The sequence below is a fragment of the Diceros bicornis genome, chromosome 4 (assembly GCF_020826845.1).
Source record: "Diceros bicornis minor isolate mBicDic1 chromosome 4, mDicBic1.mat.cur, whole genome shotgun sequence".
Classification (NCBI taxonomy): domain Eukaryota; kingdom Metazoa; phylum Chordata; class Mammalia; order Perissodactyla; family Rhinocerotidae; genus Diceros; species Diceros bicornis.
In genome coordinates this window covers 22,097,710-22,115,257 of record NC_080743.1, presented here as the reverse complement: position 1 = coordinate 22,115,257, position 17,548 = coordinate 22,097,710, and the positions used below count along the sequence as shown (strand labels likewise).

The 17,548-nt window shown below is 35.6% G+C and overlaps 1 protein-coding gene across 1 annotated transcript in view; it reads left to right on the top strand.

Annotated features, from left to right (window-relative positions):
• The window catches only part of COL24A1 (collagen type XXIV alpha 1 chain), a 343,739-nt gene that overhangs the window by 306,140 nt on the left and 20,051 nt on the right, over window positions 1–17,548 (top strand). The window contains exons 54-56 of the mRNA XM_058538420.1: window positions 4,410–4,445; window positions 12,179–12,214; window positions 12,319–12,345. Of these exons, the coding sequence (XP_058394403.1) occupies window positions 4,410–4,445; window positions 12,179–12,214; window positions 12,319–12,345 (99 nt within the window). The remainder of the gene's footprint in view (window positions 1–4,409; window positions 4,446–12,178; window positions 12,215–12,318; window positions 12,346–17,548) is intronic.

The following is a 17,548-nucleotide window of genomic DNA, read 5'->3' as shown; positions in this document are numbered from 1 at the left end:
AGGAAATTGAGACAGTATATGCCAGTGACTTGAGAAATTTGGCTATGAAATAAAATAGAGAAGAAATAAGACAATGGTTGGGGAGGTGATCATGGGAGAGTTTTAGAATGTTAACAATAGTGTAAACATACAAAAGGAAGAACACCGTAGAAAGGGGCAAATTGAGACTTGGAGAGGAAAGATTCATTCCCTGCAGGGAATCAATATTTTGAATCATTTGAAAGTGTTGTATACAGAGACACAGAATTTTAAAATATAAAATGGGATGCTTCAAGTATTAAGTATAACTGTTCTCTTTGATAAATTTAGAGAAGAATTCACCACCAAAGTTACTGGATTTTTAATTTAAAAAAATGAAATATGTAGCTCAACATTTCTCTAGATTTTCAGCATTTACCACTCAGAGCTATATAGTCTAAGTGGGAGATTGTAAGTGGGAGGATTCTCATATTTCAGTGAGTGGTTCTTCAGCGAGCTAAGGAACACATACTGTTCTGATTACGTGATGATTGTTCTCCTCTGTCAAAAATGTGAAATATTAATTAGTGAAGGAAAATATGATAAAGAAATGGCTCAATTAAAATATCTTACTGTGTTTTGTTTATAGATAGTTCTTAAAGGCTCTTATAATATTCAGCATGCACATCAAATTTTTTTCATATTCTATGTTTTCCATTCTGAGAAGAAACCTCTAAGAAAAGTTCACTATGAAAGAATAAGCATTTGAGAATGGCCAAAACACTGTGAAAAAAATAGTGGTGCAAGCCAGCCCTGATGGCCTAGTGTTTGTTAACGTTCAGCATGCTCCGCTTCAGCAGCCCAGGTTCACGTTCCTGAGTGCAGAACCACACCACTTGTCTATCAGTAGCCGTGCTGTGGTGGTGGCTCACATAGAAGAACCAGAGGAACTTACAGCTATACACAACTATGTACTGGGGCTTTGGGCAGGGAGGAAGGAAGAAAAAAGGAGGAAGATTGGCAACAGATGTTAGCTTAGGGCAAATCTTCCCCTGCAAAAAAAAAGAGTTTATATAGTGCAGTCTCGTAGGATTCAGCATGTAGAACTGGAAATTAAAAAAAAAAAAAAATTGTGGTGGGGGATGGGGCTTTTCTGAATAAGAAAACATTACTTAAAAGTCATTGTAAGTGAAACTATATGGTAGTACAAAGAAATAAATAAATACAGTCATATGCCACGTAAGGACATTATAGCCAACGATGGACCACATATATGACACAGTGATCCCATAAGATTAGTACCATATAGCCTAGGTATATAGTAGGGTATAACATCTAGGTTTGTGTAAGTACACTCTATGATGTTCACACGACGACAAAATCGCTTAACGATGCATTTCTCAGAACGTATCCCCATCATTAAGTGACACATGACTGTAGATCAGTGTAACAGGCTAGAGCCCAGCATTAGATCTCAGAATGTATAGGAATTTAATTATAACAAAAATGGCATATAAGGATGATTTGGACTGCAAGTAATAGGAACCCTGAATCAAACTGGCTTTAACAATAAGGAAATTTATATCACATTATGGGAAGTCCAGAGGTAGGAAGGGCTTCAGCTTTGGTTAATTTAGTGAGTCAATCATGTTATCCAAGACCAGGTTCTTTCCATATCTCTACCCTGCTATTCTGAATATTAGCTTCATAATTAGGCTTATTGCAAGATGACTGCAGTTTCTCAGGAATCACATCCAAACATAATTATCCAAAGTGAAAAGGTGATCTATAGCCCTATGATGGAAAAAATAAAACTTTTTCCAGAAGTCTCTGTTGCATTTTTTCTCATGTCTATCAGCCATACGCCAATTCCTACACCAATGACAGAGAAGAGAGATGGAACTACTTTTAGTTCCACTATTGCTGTAAGAAATTGGAACCCTTTTTCACCCAATTTTTTTCTTTTAATCCCAGATCAACTTTTAAAGACTTTAGTGTAAAAAACAATGAAACAATTAAAAATCTTAGAAAAATTATCTAGAAAATTAAAGTATAGCTGAAGGGTTGGGGAGACTTTTTATATAAGATAGGAAATCTGAAAACTAAAAAGAACAGAAAATGTATTTGAATACCTGAACGTTTTAAAATTTTGTATGGAAAAATATTCCATAAATAAAATTATTATAAATTGGGAAAAAGTAATTGCAAAGCATACAACATAAAATGGATTAACGTATAAAGAGCTCTTACAAACTGGTATAAAAAAGATAGAAAACTCAATAGAAAATTGAACAAATCTAAAAGGTCAATAATTATTTGAAAAGATGCTCTCCTAACTTTTAGTCAGAAAAATTCAAATTAAAGTAATAATATAAGGAGAACAGTACTCTTGTTTATCACCAATAGAAATGTGAATTACAGCCTTTATGGAAAGATATCTGTTAAAACATAGGTACATATATCCTTTGACCAAGCAGTTCCACTTTGAGGAATTTGTCCCACAGAAATAAAAGCACTCAATACACTAAGGAAATTTTTCTAAGGTTTTTTTCACAGCACTGTTGGTATTGGTAAAAAAGCTTGAAATTATGTGAATGCTCATCTGTGGAGGAATGGTTGAATAAATTGTGGTCTAGCCATTTCATGGACTATTATGCATCTATTAAAAAGAATTCATTATATCTAGGGGCCCGCCCCATGGCCTAGTGGTTGAGTTTGGCACACTCAGCTTCGGCGGCCCCGCTTCAGTTCCTGGATGTGGGCCTACACCACTCATCAGTGGCCACGTTGTGGTGGCAACCCACATACAAAATAGAAGAAGATTGGCAAAGATGTTAGCTCAGGGCGAATCTTCCTCAAGCAAAAAGAGGAAGATTGGCAACAGATGTTAGCGCAGGGTGAATCTTCCTCAGCAAAAAAAAAAAAAGAATTTATTATATCTAGTTTGGCTGACTTGCAGTTGTTTCATAATATATTAAGTGTGAAAAATCGTATGGATGCATAGGAGAGTATATAATGTGATATCAATATTATAAAATATGACCAGTCACCCTATACATATGTAAATATATTTGTCAACATTTGATTAGAAAAAATTATGAAGAGATATGTACCAAGTTGTTAATACTGAGCTGGAGGTGAGGGAGGGTATAAAAAAAAAAGTTCTGTAAAGATGTCATAAAAATCAGTTTTTAAAAGTTAATATCCTAGTTTAAAGTGACTTAAGGACAAGATAGGAAACACAAAACAAGTAATATAAATGGTGAATAAATAATGATATAGCACTTTTAGCCTGCAGGATTAACAAAGAATGGTAGTACATGGCATGTATCAGAAGAAATATACATTCTCATTTATTGCAGGTGTGCATGTAATTTCAAACAAACTTTCTGGAAGACAATTTTTATCAAAAATTTTAAAGAGTGCAGGGATATTTATCACAGTACTGTTTATCATGACAAAAACTAGACAAAAATCTAAGAAATTCAATAAAAATATTATCGTTTATTAAATACTAGGTAAGCATAATTATCTAGAGCAACGTGGATTGATATGGAAGAACATTCATATTATATTGTGAAGGTATAAATTTGGGTTACAGAAAAGATGAATGGTATTATCTCATTTTTTCATTAAAAAACATATGTAATTTCCACAAGGATGAACACACAAATATTAAAAGGAATTTTTAAAACAGTAGGTCCATCTAAGAAGAGAAGACTACACATTCTCTTCAAGTGCACATGGAACATTCACTAAAATGGACTATATTTTGGTCATAAAACAAATTTTACTAAATTTAAAAGAACTGAAGTCACATAAGGTATGTTCTCTGGCCATAATGAAATTAAGCTAAAAAGCAATAAACCAGAAAGATAATAGTAAAATCTCCAAACACTTGGAAATTAAACCACCCTCTTCTAAATAATCCATAGATCAAAGAGGAAGTCTCAAGGAAAGTTAGGCAATATTTTGAACTGGATGAAAATGTGTACAACGTATAAAAATTTGTGGAATGTAGCTCAGAAGAAGGAATAGAAAGAGAAGATGAAAGAGAAGGAGGAAACAACCCTAGAAACAAGGTTTCAAAGGCTGAAGGAAACAAATATTAGAAGAATTTAACTTGTGAATTTTCTTTCTAAATTGTTTTGTATTCGATTAGCCGATCAGCTGTTTTGAGTTAATTGAATGAATAAGTAGCTTGTTATCCCTATCTCACTTGAAGGTGGAGCTAGGGGTAGCAAAACAGACAGCATGGATGAATCAATAGATTGTTTTTGTTTTTGTTTTGCTTTGCTTACTTTAGGAAAAGAAACGTAGCATCTGTATAAATTTTCTAAACAAGTCTTGATAGATAGAAAAAAGAAAAACATAAATTTTCATGTTTCTGTATACAGCCTCAACTACATTTGATAAATAACTGTCAACTAACATTTTGTTTTTTCTTTTAGGGACCCAGAGGTGAAAAAGGCTTTAGAGGTGAAACTGTAAGTTGAACTAAATTTGTGGTTATAGTATCACTTGTCACTAGGCTATAAGTACTATGAAAGCAAGGACGTTGTTCGATTTTTTTCTTCAGTAGGTGTCTGATACTTGTGGAATAAAAATAAAATTATAGTTTTCAGGAAGTAGAACTAACCTATGTGGTACATTGCAGTGAAAGCTGATAACCCCTAAACATGTTTAAGAACCTGCCAGTCACATTCTTCCCAGATCACTGTGTGACGTGGAATATTAGTCTTGTCAGGTGTCAGGAGAGGAGGTATGAGCCTTCTTCACCAGCGCCAGAACAAGGACACTGCCGAGTCCCTTAGGCATGTACACAGTATGTCCAGTCAGCACCCAGGAGGGCTGCGGAGCAGAAGCCAATCCTTAGCTGTATATTTCAGCCAACTGGAAACAATGGTGAGAGGACGGGCAAAAGGTACACAGCACTCTCAGGACTTAAGTGGCTTATACTGGCAGTTATATTTCCTACTTTTCTGGGATGTCAGTTCTGAGTTAAAGAAGATATTTTGTAAAGTGGCCATTTTCCCAGCAGAGATCCTGCTGAAGTTATTAAAGCAGCAGCCGTATACAGAGGGCTACTCATCTTGAGCTTGCAATTGAAAGATAATTTGCTCAAGGCAGACTGTTGCTTTAGCCTCACCCAACTGCCACCCCTGGACATAAGACTTAGTACTTGGGACCTAGCACAATGTCTGGCAGCTGTTTGTCAGTCTTTACTTAAATGTCCTCCTATCAGAGAGGCATTTTCTGACTAGCCTATGTAAAATAGCAATGCCTCCACCTGCCTGAGATTCCCTGTCTTTCCTTAACCTGTTTCCTTACCACCTGATGTATTACATATTTATTTGGTTTTTTGCTTATTATATCTCCCCTCCCTATAATGTAGGCTCCATGACACAAACATTTTATTCTGTTGTTTGTTTTAACACTGTGTCCCCAACACCTAAGACAGTGGCTGTCTTATAGTTGGTGTTCAATAAATATTTAATGAATTTTTGGTGAATGAGTTAGAGAAGATATGAGGTGTTGGGACATGATAGTTGTCTTTAAATATTTGGAAGGAAGAGAGAATATGTATAATATGAGTAACTCTAGAGGATACAATTAAAATGATTTATTTGTTGGATTGAATTTTCAATTGCTGTGATTATCTCCCTGAGAAATGGTAAGCTCTGTGAGGACATGAAGTATGTTTCATACCACCTAATTCCCAGCCTATCATAGTAACTAGCACATAATTAGCACAGAATAGATACTTATTGACAAAATGGGTAGAATGCTGAGGCTGATTTCGGCTCAATGTAATAATGAGCTGTCATATAATAATGAACTGCTTAAAACAAGATAGTTTTATAAGATAGTGAGTGCCTGTCACTAGAAGCCTAATGACTATTTCTCTGAGTTACTGGACTGGTCCGCCTACACTGAGTAGAGAATTAGAATATATACCAGTAAAATCCCTTCCAGCTCTAAGAGCCTATGATTCTACGTAAAAGAAAAATAAATAGCCCCCCTACACCATAAAAGAACAAACAGAGGCATAGAACATAAAGAAGAGTTCTTTAAAGTAGAGGTTGGTTCCTGTCAGGTCTAATCCTATTCTGAATCCATCCACGTTCTTCATTCTTCGTCACTGGCACTCTTGTCCAGTCGCCATGATGTCTCCCCTAGACTCCTGACTGCTTTCTGTTCCTTCCCCTTTTCCTACTACAATCCATTCTCTACATAGCAACAAGAGTGATATTTTTAAAGCATAAATCAGATCATATCACTTCCCTCTTTAAAACCTCCCATGACTCCTTCTTGCACTTAAAATAAAATCTAAATTCCTTACCTTGGTCTACACGAACTAGCCCTGTTTGCCTCTCTAAACTCATGGTGTACCACTTTCCCCTTGCCAACTACGCTAACCTTCTTTGTATTCTTTGGAACATGCCTTCCTTTTACCTAGATAATTCTTTCACCTGCTCTTCAAATGACTGGTTCTTATCTGATTATTCAAGTCTGCTCAAATATCATCTTAGAGAAGCCTTTCATGACCATTCTATCTCGTTATTCTGTTCATTCTCTTTCGCAGTATCCTATTTTGTTTTCTTCAGAGCAGTTAGCGCTATTTGAAATTATTTGTTTTCTGTCTTCTCTGTTAGAACATAAACTTCACGAGATTGGGGAACTGTGTCTGATACACTGGTTATCAGAACAGAAACTATCATGTAGTAGGTAATATTTGAGAAATGAACTGATAAATAAATACTATTCCCGAAAATTAAAAAGTTAACAACTATTTCCAATTCTAGCTGGTAAAGTCCTTTTTCCTGAATAACTAATTACTAATTACTAAGAATTACTCATTAGTGTTTTGCCCTGTGGGTTCCCATAGCTATCTTTATAAATAAGGTGCAAACTCCTGGAACCCAAGTGGAGACACAGTGGCTTTTCATGTAGGCAATAAAATTAGCCACTGAAAAAGGGATTAACTGGCACGTTAGAATTACTAGTTTATTCTGTTTTCATTGTTGAATAACTGGTACTAAATATTCCTTTTATCACCTCTTTTCCTTTGATTCCGTTGTGGTTTAGGGAGCTTTATAAAAATAATCTTTTAGTTCCTAGAGATCATCTGCAATTAACTTAATCCGTAAAATGTGCAATTAAACCATTTTCTGCTTTCCTCCTATGGAAAAGCTTAGTAACATTTCTTACACTCTCGTTAGGACATTTTCAGTATATTCTACAGGTTTGTTTTCTTTAAGGGAATCGTTTAAATAATTGCCTGGCTAAAGACTCCTAATTAGCTACTATGTTTCAGAATGTGATATCCTCAAGGGGTCAGCCTCAAATAATACCAGTACATGGGGCATTTTTAGAAGGAATGTTATTAGCCAAGACCTATTATATTGAGACAAATATGACACTCTACTCTTTTTACAAAGATCACAATCACAACAATTTATCAAATTGGCTTTATAACTCTTATATTTAAATTTTCCATGAAACTGGTATCAGAATTTTTAAAGCTATGCTGTTCTTACTTAGTTTTATACCAAGACCAAATCACAATTCAGTGCCTTAAAAAAAAAAACAACAAGAAGGTTACAACTCATTACATAATGCATGAAAAGTATCCCCTTTAGCATAACTTTGGATTTTTTGGTTAGGAAGCTTTCATATCTTCTACAATTTAACATTGTAAACTCTGGTACTGATCCCAGATGGGTCCTGTCCACCACAGGAGCGCTGTTTCTGTGTTGCCACACATGAAAGAGTTCCTTTCCTTTCCATTCTATACTTGTCTGCCTACCTGTGGACTATTTTAAAATAAGTCCCTGAGCCAGAGACTGTATACTGTATACTGTAAACTGAGCCAGAGTTTTGTGACATCCTGAGAAAACTTCCTAGCAGATAGCATGTAGAATCCCCTCTCCCCCCGATTTCAAAACTATTGTGTTAATGGCAAATTAATCTTGAAAGGTTACAGAAATCTTCTGGTTTCCATGAGACTGCAGATACTTTTAGAACATGATTGAGTAATTTTTGAAGTAAGTAATGCAAAGAGGATTGCCAGAAATAATGGCATACAATTAGTAAAAAATAAAATTGTAACTCATAGCAGAAATAATATCCTACTGTCAATCATCTTTGACAAAATGTCACAACTTGAAACATATAACTTCAAGCCATAGAAGTAGAAAAAAATAGAGAACAATCCCAGCATGAATTTTTAGATTAGCTGCTTCATTTTTGTGGCTTATAACTTAAAGCCATAGAAGTAGGAAAAAATATAGAGAGGATAATCTCAGTATATGAATTTTTAGATTAACTCCTCCATTTTTGTAGCATATTATTTAATGAAAGTCAGTAAAATGTTGAAGAATCCCATTGACGTTTTCTCAAATATTACTTCTAAGTTAATGTCTTCACAATTCTTGATTAGCAGAATTATCTTATTTGCCTCCAATTTGAAAGTGAGGAGGGTGGTTTAAGCATTATAAGGAAAAACTAAGTTATGTGAAAATATGTCATAAATACTAATTAAGAATTTAAAGCATATATGTATATGATTCTTTTGAAAATTCCTAGATAGTATAATTCATTCAAATGAAAAATTATCAAACTCTTTTAATTCAGGTACTTACTTGAAACTCTTACATTCATAGAAACTTCAAATTTAAAATTCCCAACTTGTATGCATGTATACACCTTTCTCCAGATACAAAACATGAGAAAAAAAATTGATAAAAGGCTTGAAAATCACAATTCTAAAGTGAATCTTGGAGATTATCTTCACCAAACCTATTATGTTACAGGTGAGATATCTGAGATGCAAATGTGCAGCAGCTCACTCAAGGGCATACACCTAATTCGGTACAGAGCTAGACCAGAGCCCAGGTCTCTTAATTCTCACGCCACTGTGCTTTTCTATTAATCTTAGTACCTCTCAGAAAATAAGGGTTAGGAGCAACTTGGGTGAGGAAGATGGTATATACATACCCCTCACCCACATTACTGGTAGCCCAGCCACCCACGTGACAGATTCCACGTGAATATATTCCTGATTTTTAGTTATCCCCATGCCTTATAATTCACTGATTCCATCCTAATTACATTACTATCTAATAAATCAGATTTAATATTACTAAAATCCCAATTAAACTCTCTAAACTACTGAGCCATTTTGCACCCCCCACTCCCGGCGACATTTGACAATATGTGGAGACATTTTTGGTTGTCACAACTGGGGAAAAGGAGGAGTTGTTAGTAGCATCTAGTGGGTAGAGACCAGGGATACTGCTAAACATCCTACAGTGCAAGCTTCTCAATTTATAAATGAGAAAAGGAAAGTTCCCCGTCCCTAAGCTAGCCTAAATAAATATCATGAAACTAAATCAAGATTACATTTACATAGAGGAAAAGTCTAACATACACAGATTCAAGGACATACGCTTATCAGTATTTTTAAAGTCTAGTGAAAAACTATGTTACTTTTAGAGGATCCTATGTAAATTATGGGGTTAAATGGAGAGAGTATCTATTTTCAAAGATAGTGCTTTCACTATAGCCAAATAACCACCGTAACCATTCACATTAATTTGGTTCCCCTTTAGGAAATTAACATAGACAATCATAGTTTTATTATAAAATGCTTTTGTTATATACTGCTTTAGATACTTTTTTGTACAGTATCTAGAAAGAGTGAATCACTTTTCCTTCATGGTAGGTTAGCTAGAGGAATACAAAAGAACTCATAAATGCTATATTGCTGAAATAACGTTTTGTTTTACTTGGCTGATTGCCTTCGTCTAAGTAGCTGTTTCACCGAGGTTGTCCTGCCCTGTCTTGTTTGGTTTGAGGTATTTCATTTGATCATATTTGCGGTGATCTGACTTGTTCTCGGTAACAAGCTGAAATGAACTCAAAATTGGCAGTAGAAATAGTTTCTTCTTTCTATGATAAATTCCCCTTTCAAAGTCAAAGATAAGATAAATATTTTGTACTGAACCATTAGTGAGATTTTGCAAATTTAAGAAATATGCTAAGTGAGGTGAAAGGTCAACTGTTTATTTTTACAATGTTGATCCAGAATGGATAAACTTAGCCAAATTCACTCTGAGCCTCTGTGTATTTAAAAGGCTATCTCCAACATGATGTTTCTCTAACTTATCGTGCAGCTGCTGAGGTACAAGTTTTGTACCTTCTCAGCTTTAAATTATAATCATAAACCATGCAAAAGAACTGTCCAACAGGCATGGTGTTGGAGCACTCTACCCTTTTTAAGTTACTGTGTGTTGTTTGTTCTAATTTTCACAGTATATTTAGAATCAACAGCTTCGGCAATAAAAGACACTCAATACAAGTCAAGCATAGCATCAACATTATTCAAAACTCAGCTGAAGATAAATTTTGCTTTGCCATCTTTTAACCATAATCTTAATTTGATTCAATGTAGTCTTAACATTCAATTGACCATCAAGTAAGTTAAATTTTGAGCAGATATTCTTAACAGTTATTACTGTTTTTTCAATTTGAAAAATGTCAACATAACTTTTCACATTTTACCAAGCACATTTTAACTATTCTAATTTCTAAATTAATGCTAGTTAATTTTAACATTATTCATTCATTTGATAACAATTTTTGAACACCTGCTATATATTAGGCACTGTTCTTATACCAGAAAATGAAAAGGTGACTAAGATATTTTTAAGGGCCGCTAGGGACTTTCCAATGTGTTATGTGCCATGGAATGCAGAAGTGGTTACTTGAGCAGGAGGGAGGTGGCATGGGGGGTAGGCAAGGTGGGTATAGAGTTTTAAAGAAAAATTAGAAGATGAATGTGGAGGTAAACAGATAGAAAAGGTAAGGAGGAGCATTCCTGGTCAAGGAAATAACGCATTAAAGAGAATTCAAATGTGAAAGAACTTGGAAGATTCAGAGATCTACAAGTAGTTGGTTATAGATGGAGTGTAGAATGTGTTGGAGAGAGTAAGTGGAAGTGAGGCCCAGACCTTGAAGAAGAAGCAGGAGTACACATTGACTAAGAACATATACTTTTGTATCCAATTGACTTGGATTTTAATCCTAGCTCTGCCCCTTATTCACTGGTTATTTAACCATTCCATTTTCTTAAATGTAAAATGGAAATATAGCACACAACTTGGCATACAGTGAGTTCTCAGTAAATGAGCACACATCTGGGCATATAGTAAATTCTTAATAACTGGTAGTTATCGCTGTTAAGAAGTTTATACTTTATCCTCTAAGCAGTAAAGGGCCATTGAATGATTTTAACTGAAAAATGACACGATCAGATTTCCATTTTATACGTAGAATGTAGTTAGCATAGTAGAGAGAATAAAGTCAGGAAGTCAAGTTAGGAGTTCAGGCAAAACATGTCTTAGTCAGCTAGGGCTGCTCTAACAAATTGCTGTAGACTGGATGGCTTAAACAACATTTATTTCTCACAGTTCTGGAGGCTGGAAAGGCCAAGATCAAGGTGCTGGAAGATTCATGTCTAGTTGAGGGTCCTCTTCCTGGTTTGCACATGGCCGCCTTCTTGCTATATCCTCACAGGGTGGAAAGAAAGATCATATCTCTAATACACAGGCACTATCATTCACAAGGGCTCCACACGATCTAATTACCTCCAAACGACCCCACCTTCAAATACCATCACGTTGGAGATTAGGGCTTCAATATATGAATTTTGGGGGAACACAAACATTCAGTCCCTAGCACATGATTAGCACTAAACTAAGACAATAGCTGTGAGGATGGAGAAGTAGTATTTTGGAGAGATTTGGAGGTGACACCAACAATAGCAGGTAACCAAATTATAGGTAGATGTTGAAGGAAAAGGAGGCATCTAAGAACACTGAAGCTCCATCTTTGACGATTAGGTGGATGGTAGAAATAACAGGAAAAACAAACTCAGATAGTATTAACATTTTCAAATGTCACATTTATAATAGTTTATTAAAATGAATACAATCAGTTTCTAGTAATATCAATAAAACATGAAAGTAAACATCTGGTTGTGCTTGAATGTGGCTGACAGCTAAGTGCAAGAGCATATAACTTCAAAACACTAAAACAACTTTGAATCTTATGACCTGCCTCACACGAACAGGCAATGATAGAGGTTGAATCTTAATTGCCTTGCTTATACTAAACCAAAAGCATAATGTATACATAATGTCTCTATTTCTTCTAGGGTCCCCAAGGACCAAGAGGTCAACCAGGGCCTCCAGTGAGTTTGTTTACATTTATGTCTGTTTATCATTGATGCTTATATGCTTACCTGGTTTGAGATAGCTACTAAATAAATACTTTTTAAAATTTATTATGTTATAGGGTCCACCTGGAGCACCAGGCCCAAGAGTAAGTTTTCTTCGTTTTTTTTATTTTATCTTAGTAAATCATATTAACTTTTTAAAGCTTCTTCTATTAACTCCCTGTTAAAAGGTGTCCCTCTTGCCTACGTCTCTTCTTTTTGCTAATCTGATATAGAGCCTTCCCAACTATAATAACTTGAAGTCTAAGCCTCAGAATTCTTGCCTATAAAGTGGGGATGGTATCTCTTACTTTCTTGGGTGAATTTGAGTTTTAAATAAGAAGTAAAGCACTCAGCACAGTGCCTGACATAAGTGCCCCCAAAATACTAGCTCCTTTCATTTCTTCCTACTTCTGGGTCCCAGCTCTCCTTTTTCAAATGTTCTTTTTTTGCCAACCAGAGTTATTCACTTCATAGGCTTTACCTGAATCCTTCTCAGTTACTGGTTGCTGTAGAAGCCCTCAGCCTTCTCATGTATTTGCTTGTTACCTATTACAACCCAAAACTTGCTACCCTTATCTTTGAGGCAATGCTTCTCTTGCCTCAGCATTAGCTATTATCTCCTGGCCTCTGATGTTCCAAGCTTGGTTTCCCTTATGCTTTGTATCCACTTTCCTACTTAGTAATCTCTTTGTCTTGCTGCTTTCTACAAGAGGTCTTCCATCCCCAACCTCACCCATGTCCCACTTCTGCAACATCTTGGTCAAATATAATGGTCCTTGGTCAGATTTTCTGCCTAAAGGAGATCCATTATTGGCTACTCTGTCCCAAATAATGGCCAGTCCTATGCCTTCCAAGCCTTACTTATTTCCACAGGCTCCTCTGGTGTCTTTTGGATCTCTGACAGTTCTAGTTGGTAGATCACTGTGGTCCACTCTCAGCAGGCCGGGAACTCTTCATTCCCCTCAGCTTTTCATCAAGACGAGGAATAACTTTCAAGCAAAGTGCCGCAAGGAAAATTGTCCCCTGGGAAATGGAAGACCCATTTCTCTACGATTTTTTAAACTACTCCCCCTTTCTGGCCATCTGACTGATGGGGCTTGAAAGCTTCCCTGGCATGAACATCAATGAGAATGTCTTTCTTTAATTTTTCAGATTACTCTCCACTTCTCTGTTCTTCCTGTCCTCTGGATCCCCACAATGCATGGGTTACAAGTACCCTCATCAGTTGGCTTCCCACCTTATAATGACTTTGATATATCATAGCTGCCTTCCTAAGAAAGAACAAGTTCTAAAAGACCTTAAATCATTGGCATATCAGAGGTGTTTAATGAAAATTTTCACATTGAAGTGCCAAGCTTTGGGGCTCCCTATCCCTGTCGCACTTGGAAAATGTTTGCATGTGTCCCTATACAACCAAATGTAGTAGGACATGTGAGAGGTCTTTGCTCTGGGCAAAATGTGGATAAGAATATATACTTTGAAGAATTATTAGGGGGATTAAATGAGAAAATACATATGCTTGACACATTAAAGGTACTCAGTAAATGTTAGTTTGTTTCCTTCTTGTTTCCCTTTCTCTCCTTCCTGTCTTCCTTCTTCTTGGCCAATATGAAACCCAGTTTCCTTATACTGTCTTTTGGGGACTTGCAGAGTCCATTGTAAGAAAGTGGCGGTGTAGCATTGAGAATAAGACTTCTAGAGCAGAAATTTAAAGGTCAATGAGAAAATACCTACATATACTTTCTAAAGTCAACTTATGATCGTATCTTCTGTGAACCTGTTCTTAATTCCTTCCCCTCATCATACTGCAAGAGAGAACTGAGCACTTCCCCTTCTTGATTCCTACTCATTTATTTTTATACCAGTCTCCCTCTATTAGATTGTGAACTCTCTGAAGGTAGAGGCTATTTTTTTAACTTATTTTTCATCAAAGCCCTTAATGTCTGCTGAATGAATAGTCCAAAAAGCAAGTTGCATCTCAGAAAATGTCAGTGGGAATCTTCCAAAATAGATTTCACTTGGAGAGAAACAATGCCTAGAATGGAATAGGATCATAAAATTAGAGATAGTAGTCCTCTTAGTAATTATTTAGTATTTATTTCAGACTGTGACTTGTGATTCATTAGTCAGTGGATCATCAGACCAGTTTAGTGAGTCTCATTCAGCATTCTTTGGAAGTGAAATCAAATGAAATAGAATAGAAATAAATATGGGTAGTGACTGCTTAATAGGTGCAAGCTTTCTTTTAGAGGTCATGAAAATGTTCTGAAATTAAATAGTAGTAATGATTGCAAAACATAGTGAATCTACTAAAAGCAACTGAATTGTACACTTTAAAATGGTGAATTTTATGTTATGTCAATTTATCTCAATAAAAAAATAAACAAAAAGGCAAAAAAAAAACCCACAAAAATTGGTACATTACTACTAGTAAGAATAAATACGGCTCTGTAAAACTTTTCAGTTAAATATATGTTTGTTTGCATGAACCTTGTCATGATGGAAAAATCTATTTCTTGCTGTGGGTCAAGATAAGAGAAGTTTGAAAACCTCTAATCCAGTCCAACTCCCTCTCTTTAAGACCTATAGAAGTAAAGTAACTTGCCCAAGTTCCTAAAGTAGAATAGCTAAAAGGAAATGTTTCAGGAAAAGGAATATATATTGATGGTGCTTTTGAATGTGAGGATATTATCAGGGTGACAGCCAGACCTCAGTGCACATAGTTAAGATATGTAAAAACTAACAAAGAAATCTATAACAGGATGTCAAAGTTAACCAAACATGATTGGTGGGTTAAAGGGAAGAACAGGATGGGTATGTGTGTCTGTGTGTAAGGTAGGAGTGGAAACAATAATCATTAAAAATTTTTAAATAAGATAAGGAATTTTCGGTTCATTTATTCCAATTAATGGGTCAACTGTGAAACCTGGATTGGACAATTTAAAGGTTGCAGCTGCTGGTATAGTCCTCATTCCCTAGAGCTTCCACCATGGAGAGGGGCATGCCATGAAATCAATTCCTATCCCTTCAGTGTTTTCACTATCCAGTGATTTGGATAATAATACTTCGCCTCAAAATTCTGGAGTGCCCAGACTAGATCTACATTTCATTCAAATAAATTGGGAGAGAATTGTGAAGATTACAAGGTATAATAAATCCTCATTCCTCTCATTAGTCCCAAGAATCTAATTACTTCTTATTCTCTGTTTTCTATTTTATGTGCACATTTTTATAAACCTTAAGTGCTTTTCATGTGAGAATGTGTTCCCTCTAACTAGAGTACGTAGAGGAAGCTATTTCTTTTCAATTCCTTCACTGCACCTAATGAGAGTTTTACAGTCAAATATAGGCACTTAGATGTTGCTGAATGACTTCTCAGGCAAATCCTCTTAATACAGTCTCTCTGGGGCTGCTCTCCCTAAAGGCTACCCTTGGGAAAAAATTAATAAATCAACAAATTGAATGCCTACTATGTGCCAACCATGAGCTAAGCTTTGGGAATACATTGGCGGTCATAGGAATATGGGTATTGCCAAGAAAATTCATGACTGGCCAAGTGTTATGACATTTCTTTTCTTTCTAATGCCTGTTGGAAAAAAATTGCCTTTTCATTGAGTTGAAGTTTACACTGAAGGTTGTTAAAATTGCTGGTACCTTAGCATGAATCAAGTACCAAACTCTACACTACTAATCTACTAAAAGTCATTGTATTCTTCACTGCTGCACACTCACAGAAAATAAAACATGGTCATTTCACTTAAGAATACCTTGCAATTTATTCATCCAGTCCTTTGTTGATGGGCATTTCAGTTGTTTCCAATCTTTTGCTAGTACAAACAGCACAAATATCCTGTCCATATACATATTGTTTTGCAGAATATCTATAGGACCAATTCCCAGAAGTGGGATGGTTAGAGGTAAGGGATAATGAGCATATTTATTTCTTCATTATTTTTAATTGTAATAAAATATTCATAACATAAAATTTATTATTTTAACCATTTGTAAGTGTACAGTTCCGTGGCATTAAGTACATTCACATTGTTGTGCAACCATCACCACCACACATCCCCAGAACTTTTTTGATCTTCCAAAACTGAAACTATGTACCCATTAAACAATAATTGCCCCGTTCCTCCCTTTCCTCAGCTCCTGGAAACCACCATTCTGCTTTCTATCTCTATTAATTTGACTATTCTAAGTACCTCATATAAGTGGAGTCACACATATTCGTCCTTTTTTGACTGGCTTATTTCACTTAGCATAATGTCTTCAAGGTTCAACCATGTTGTAGCATGTGTCAGAATTTTTTTCCTCTTTGAGGCTGAATAATATTCCATTGAATGTATGTACCACATTTTGTTTATCCAGGGGGACACTTGGGTTGCTGTTATCCTGTGGGTATTGTGGATAATGCTGCTATGAACATAGGTGTACAAGTATCTGTTTCAGTCCCTGCTTTCAGTTCACTTTGGTATATACCCGAAGTGGAATTGCTGGATCGTATGGTAATTCTATGTGTAATTTTTTTGAGGAACTGCTATACTGTTTTCCATGGCAGCTGCACCATTTCACATTCCCATCAGCATTGCACGGGGTTCCAATTTCTCCACATCCTCATCAACACCTATTATATTCTGTTTTTTTTGGTAATAGCCATCCTAATGGATGTGAGATGGTTATCTAACACATTTTGATTTGCATTTCCCTAATGATTAGTGATGTTGAGCATCTTTGCTTATGCTTATTGGCTTATATTTCTTCTTTTTAAAAATGTCTGTTCAAGTCTTTTGCCCATTTTTTAATTGGGTGGCTTTTTTTGTGTTGTTATTTTCTTTCAGTTGTAATAGTTCTTTATATAGGCTGGATATTAATCCCTTATCAGATATATGATTTGCAAGTATTTTCTCCCATTCCATGGGTTGTGTTTTCACTCTGTTGTTAGTGTCCTTTGCACAGAAGTTTTTAATTTTGGTGTAGTCCAATTTGTCTATTTTTTCTTTTGTTGCCTTGCTTTCAGTGTCATATACAAGAAATCATTTCCAAATCCGATGTCATGAAGCTTTTCCCCTATGTTTTCTTCTGAGAGTTTTATAGTTTCAGCTCTTTTGTTTAAGTCTTTGATCCATTTTGAGTTAATTTTTGGATATGACATAAGGTAAGAGTCTAACTTCATTCTTTTGCGTGTGGATATCAAATTTTCCCAGCACTATTTGTTGAAAAGACTGTTCGTTCCCCATTCAATGGTCTTGACACCCTTGTCAAAAGTCATTTGACCATATATGTGAGTGTTTACTTCTATTCTAT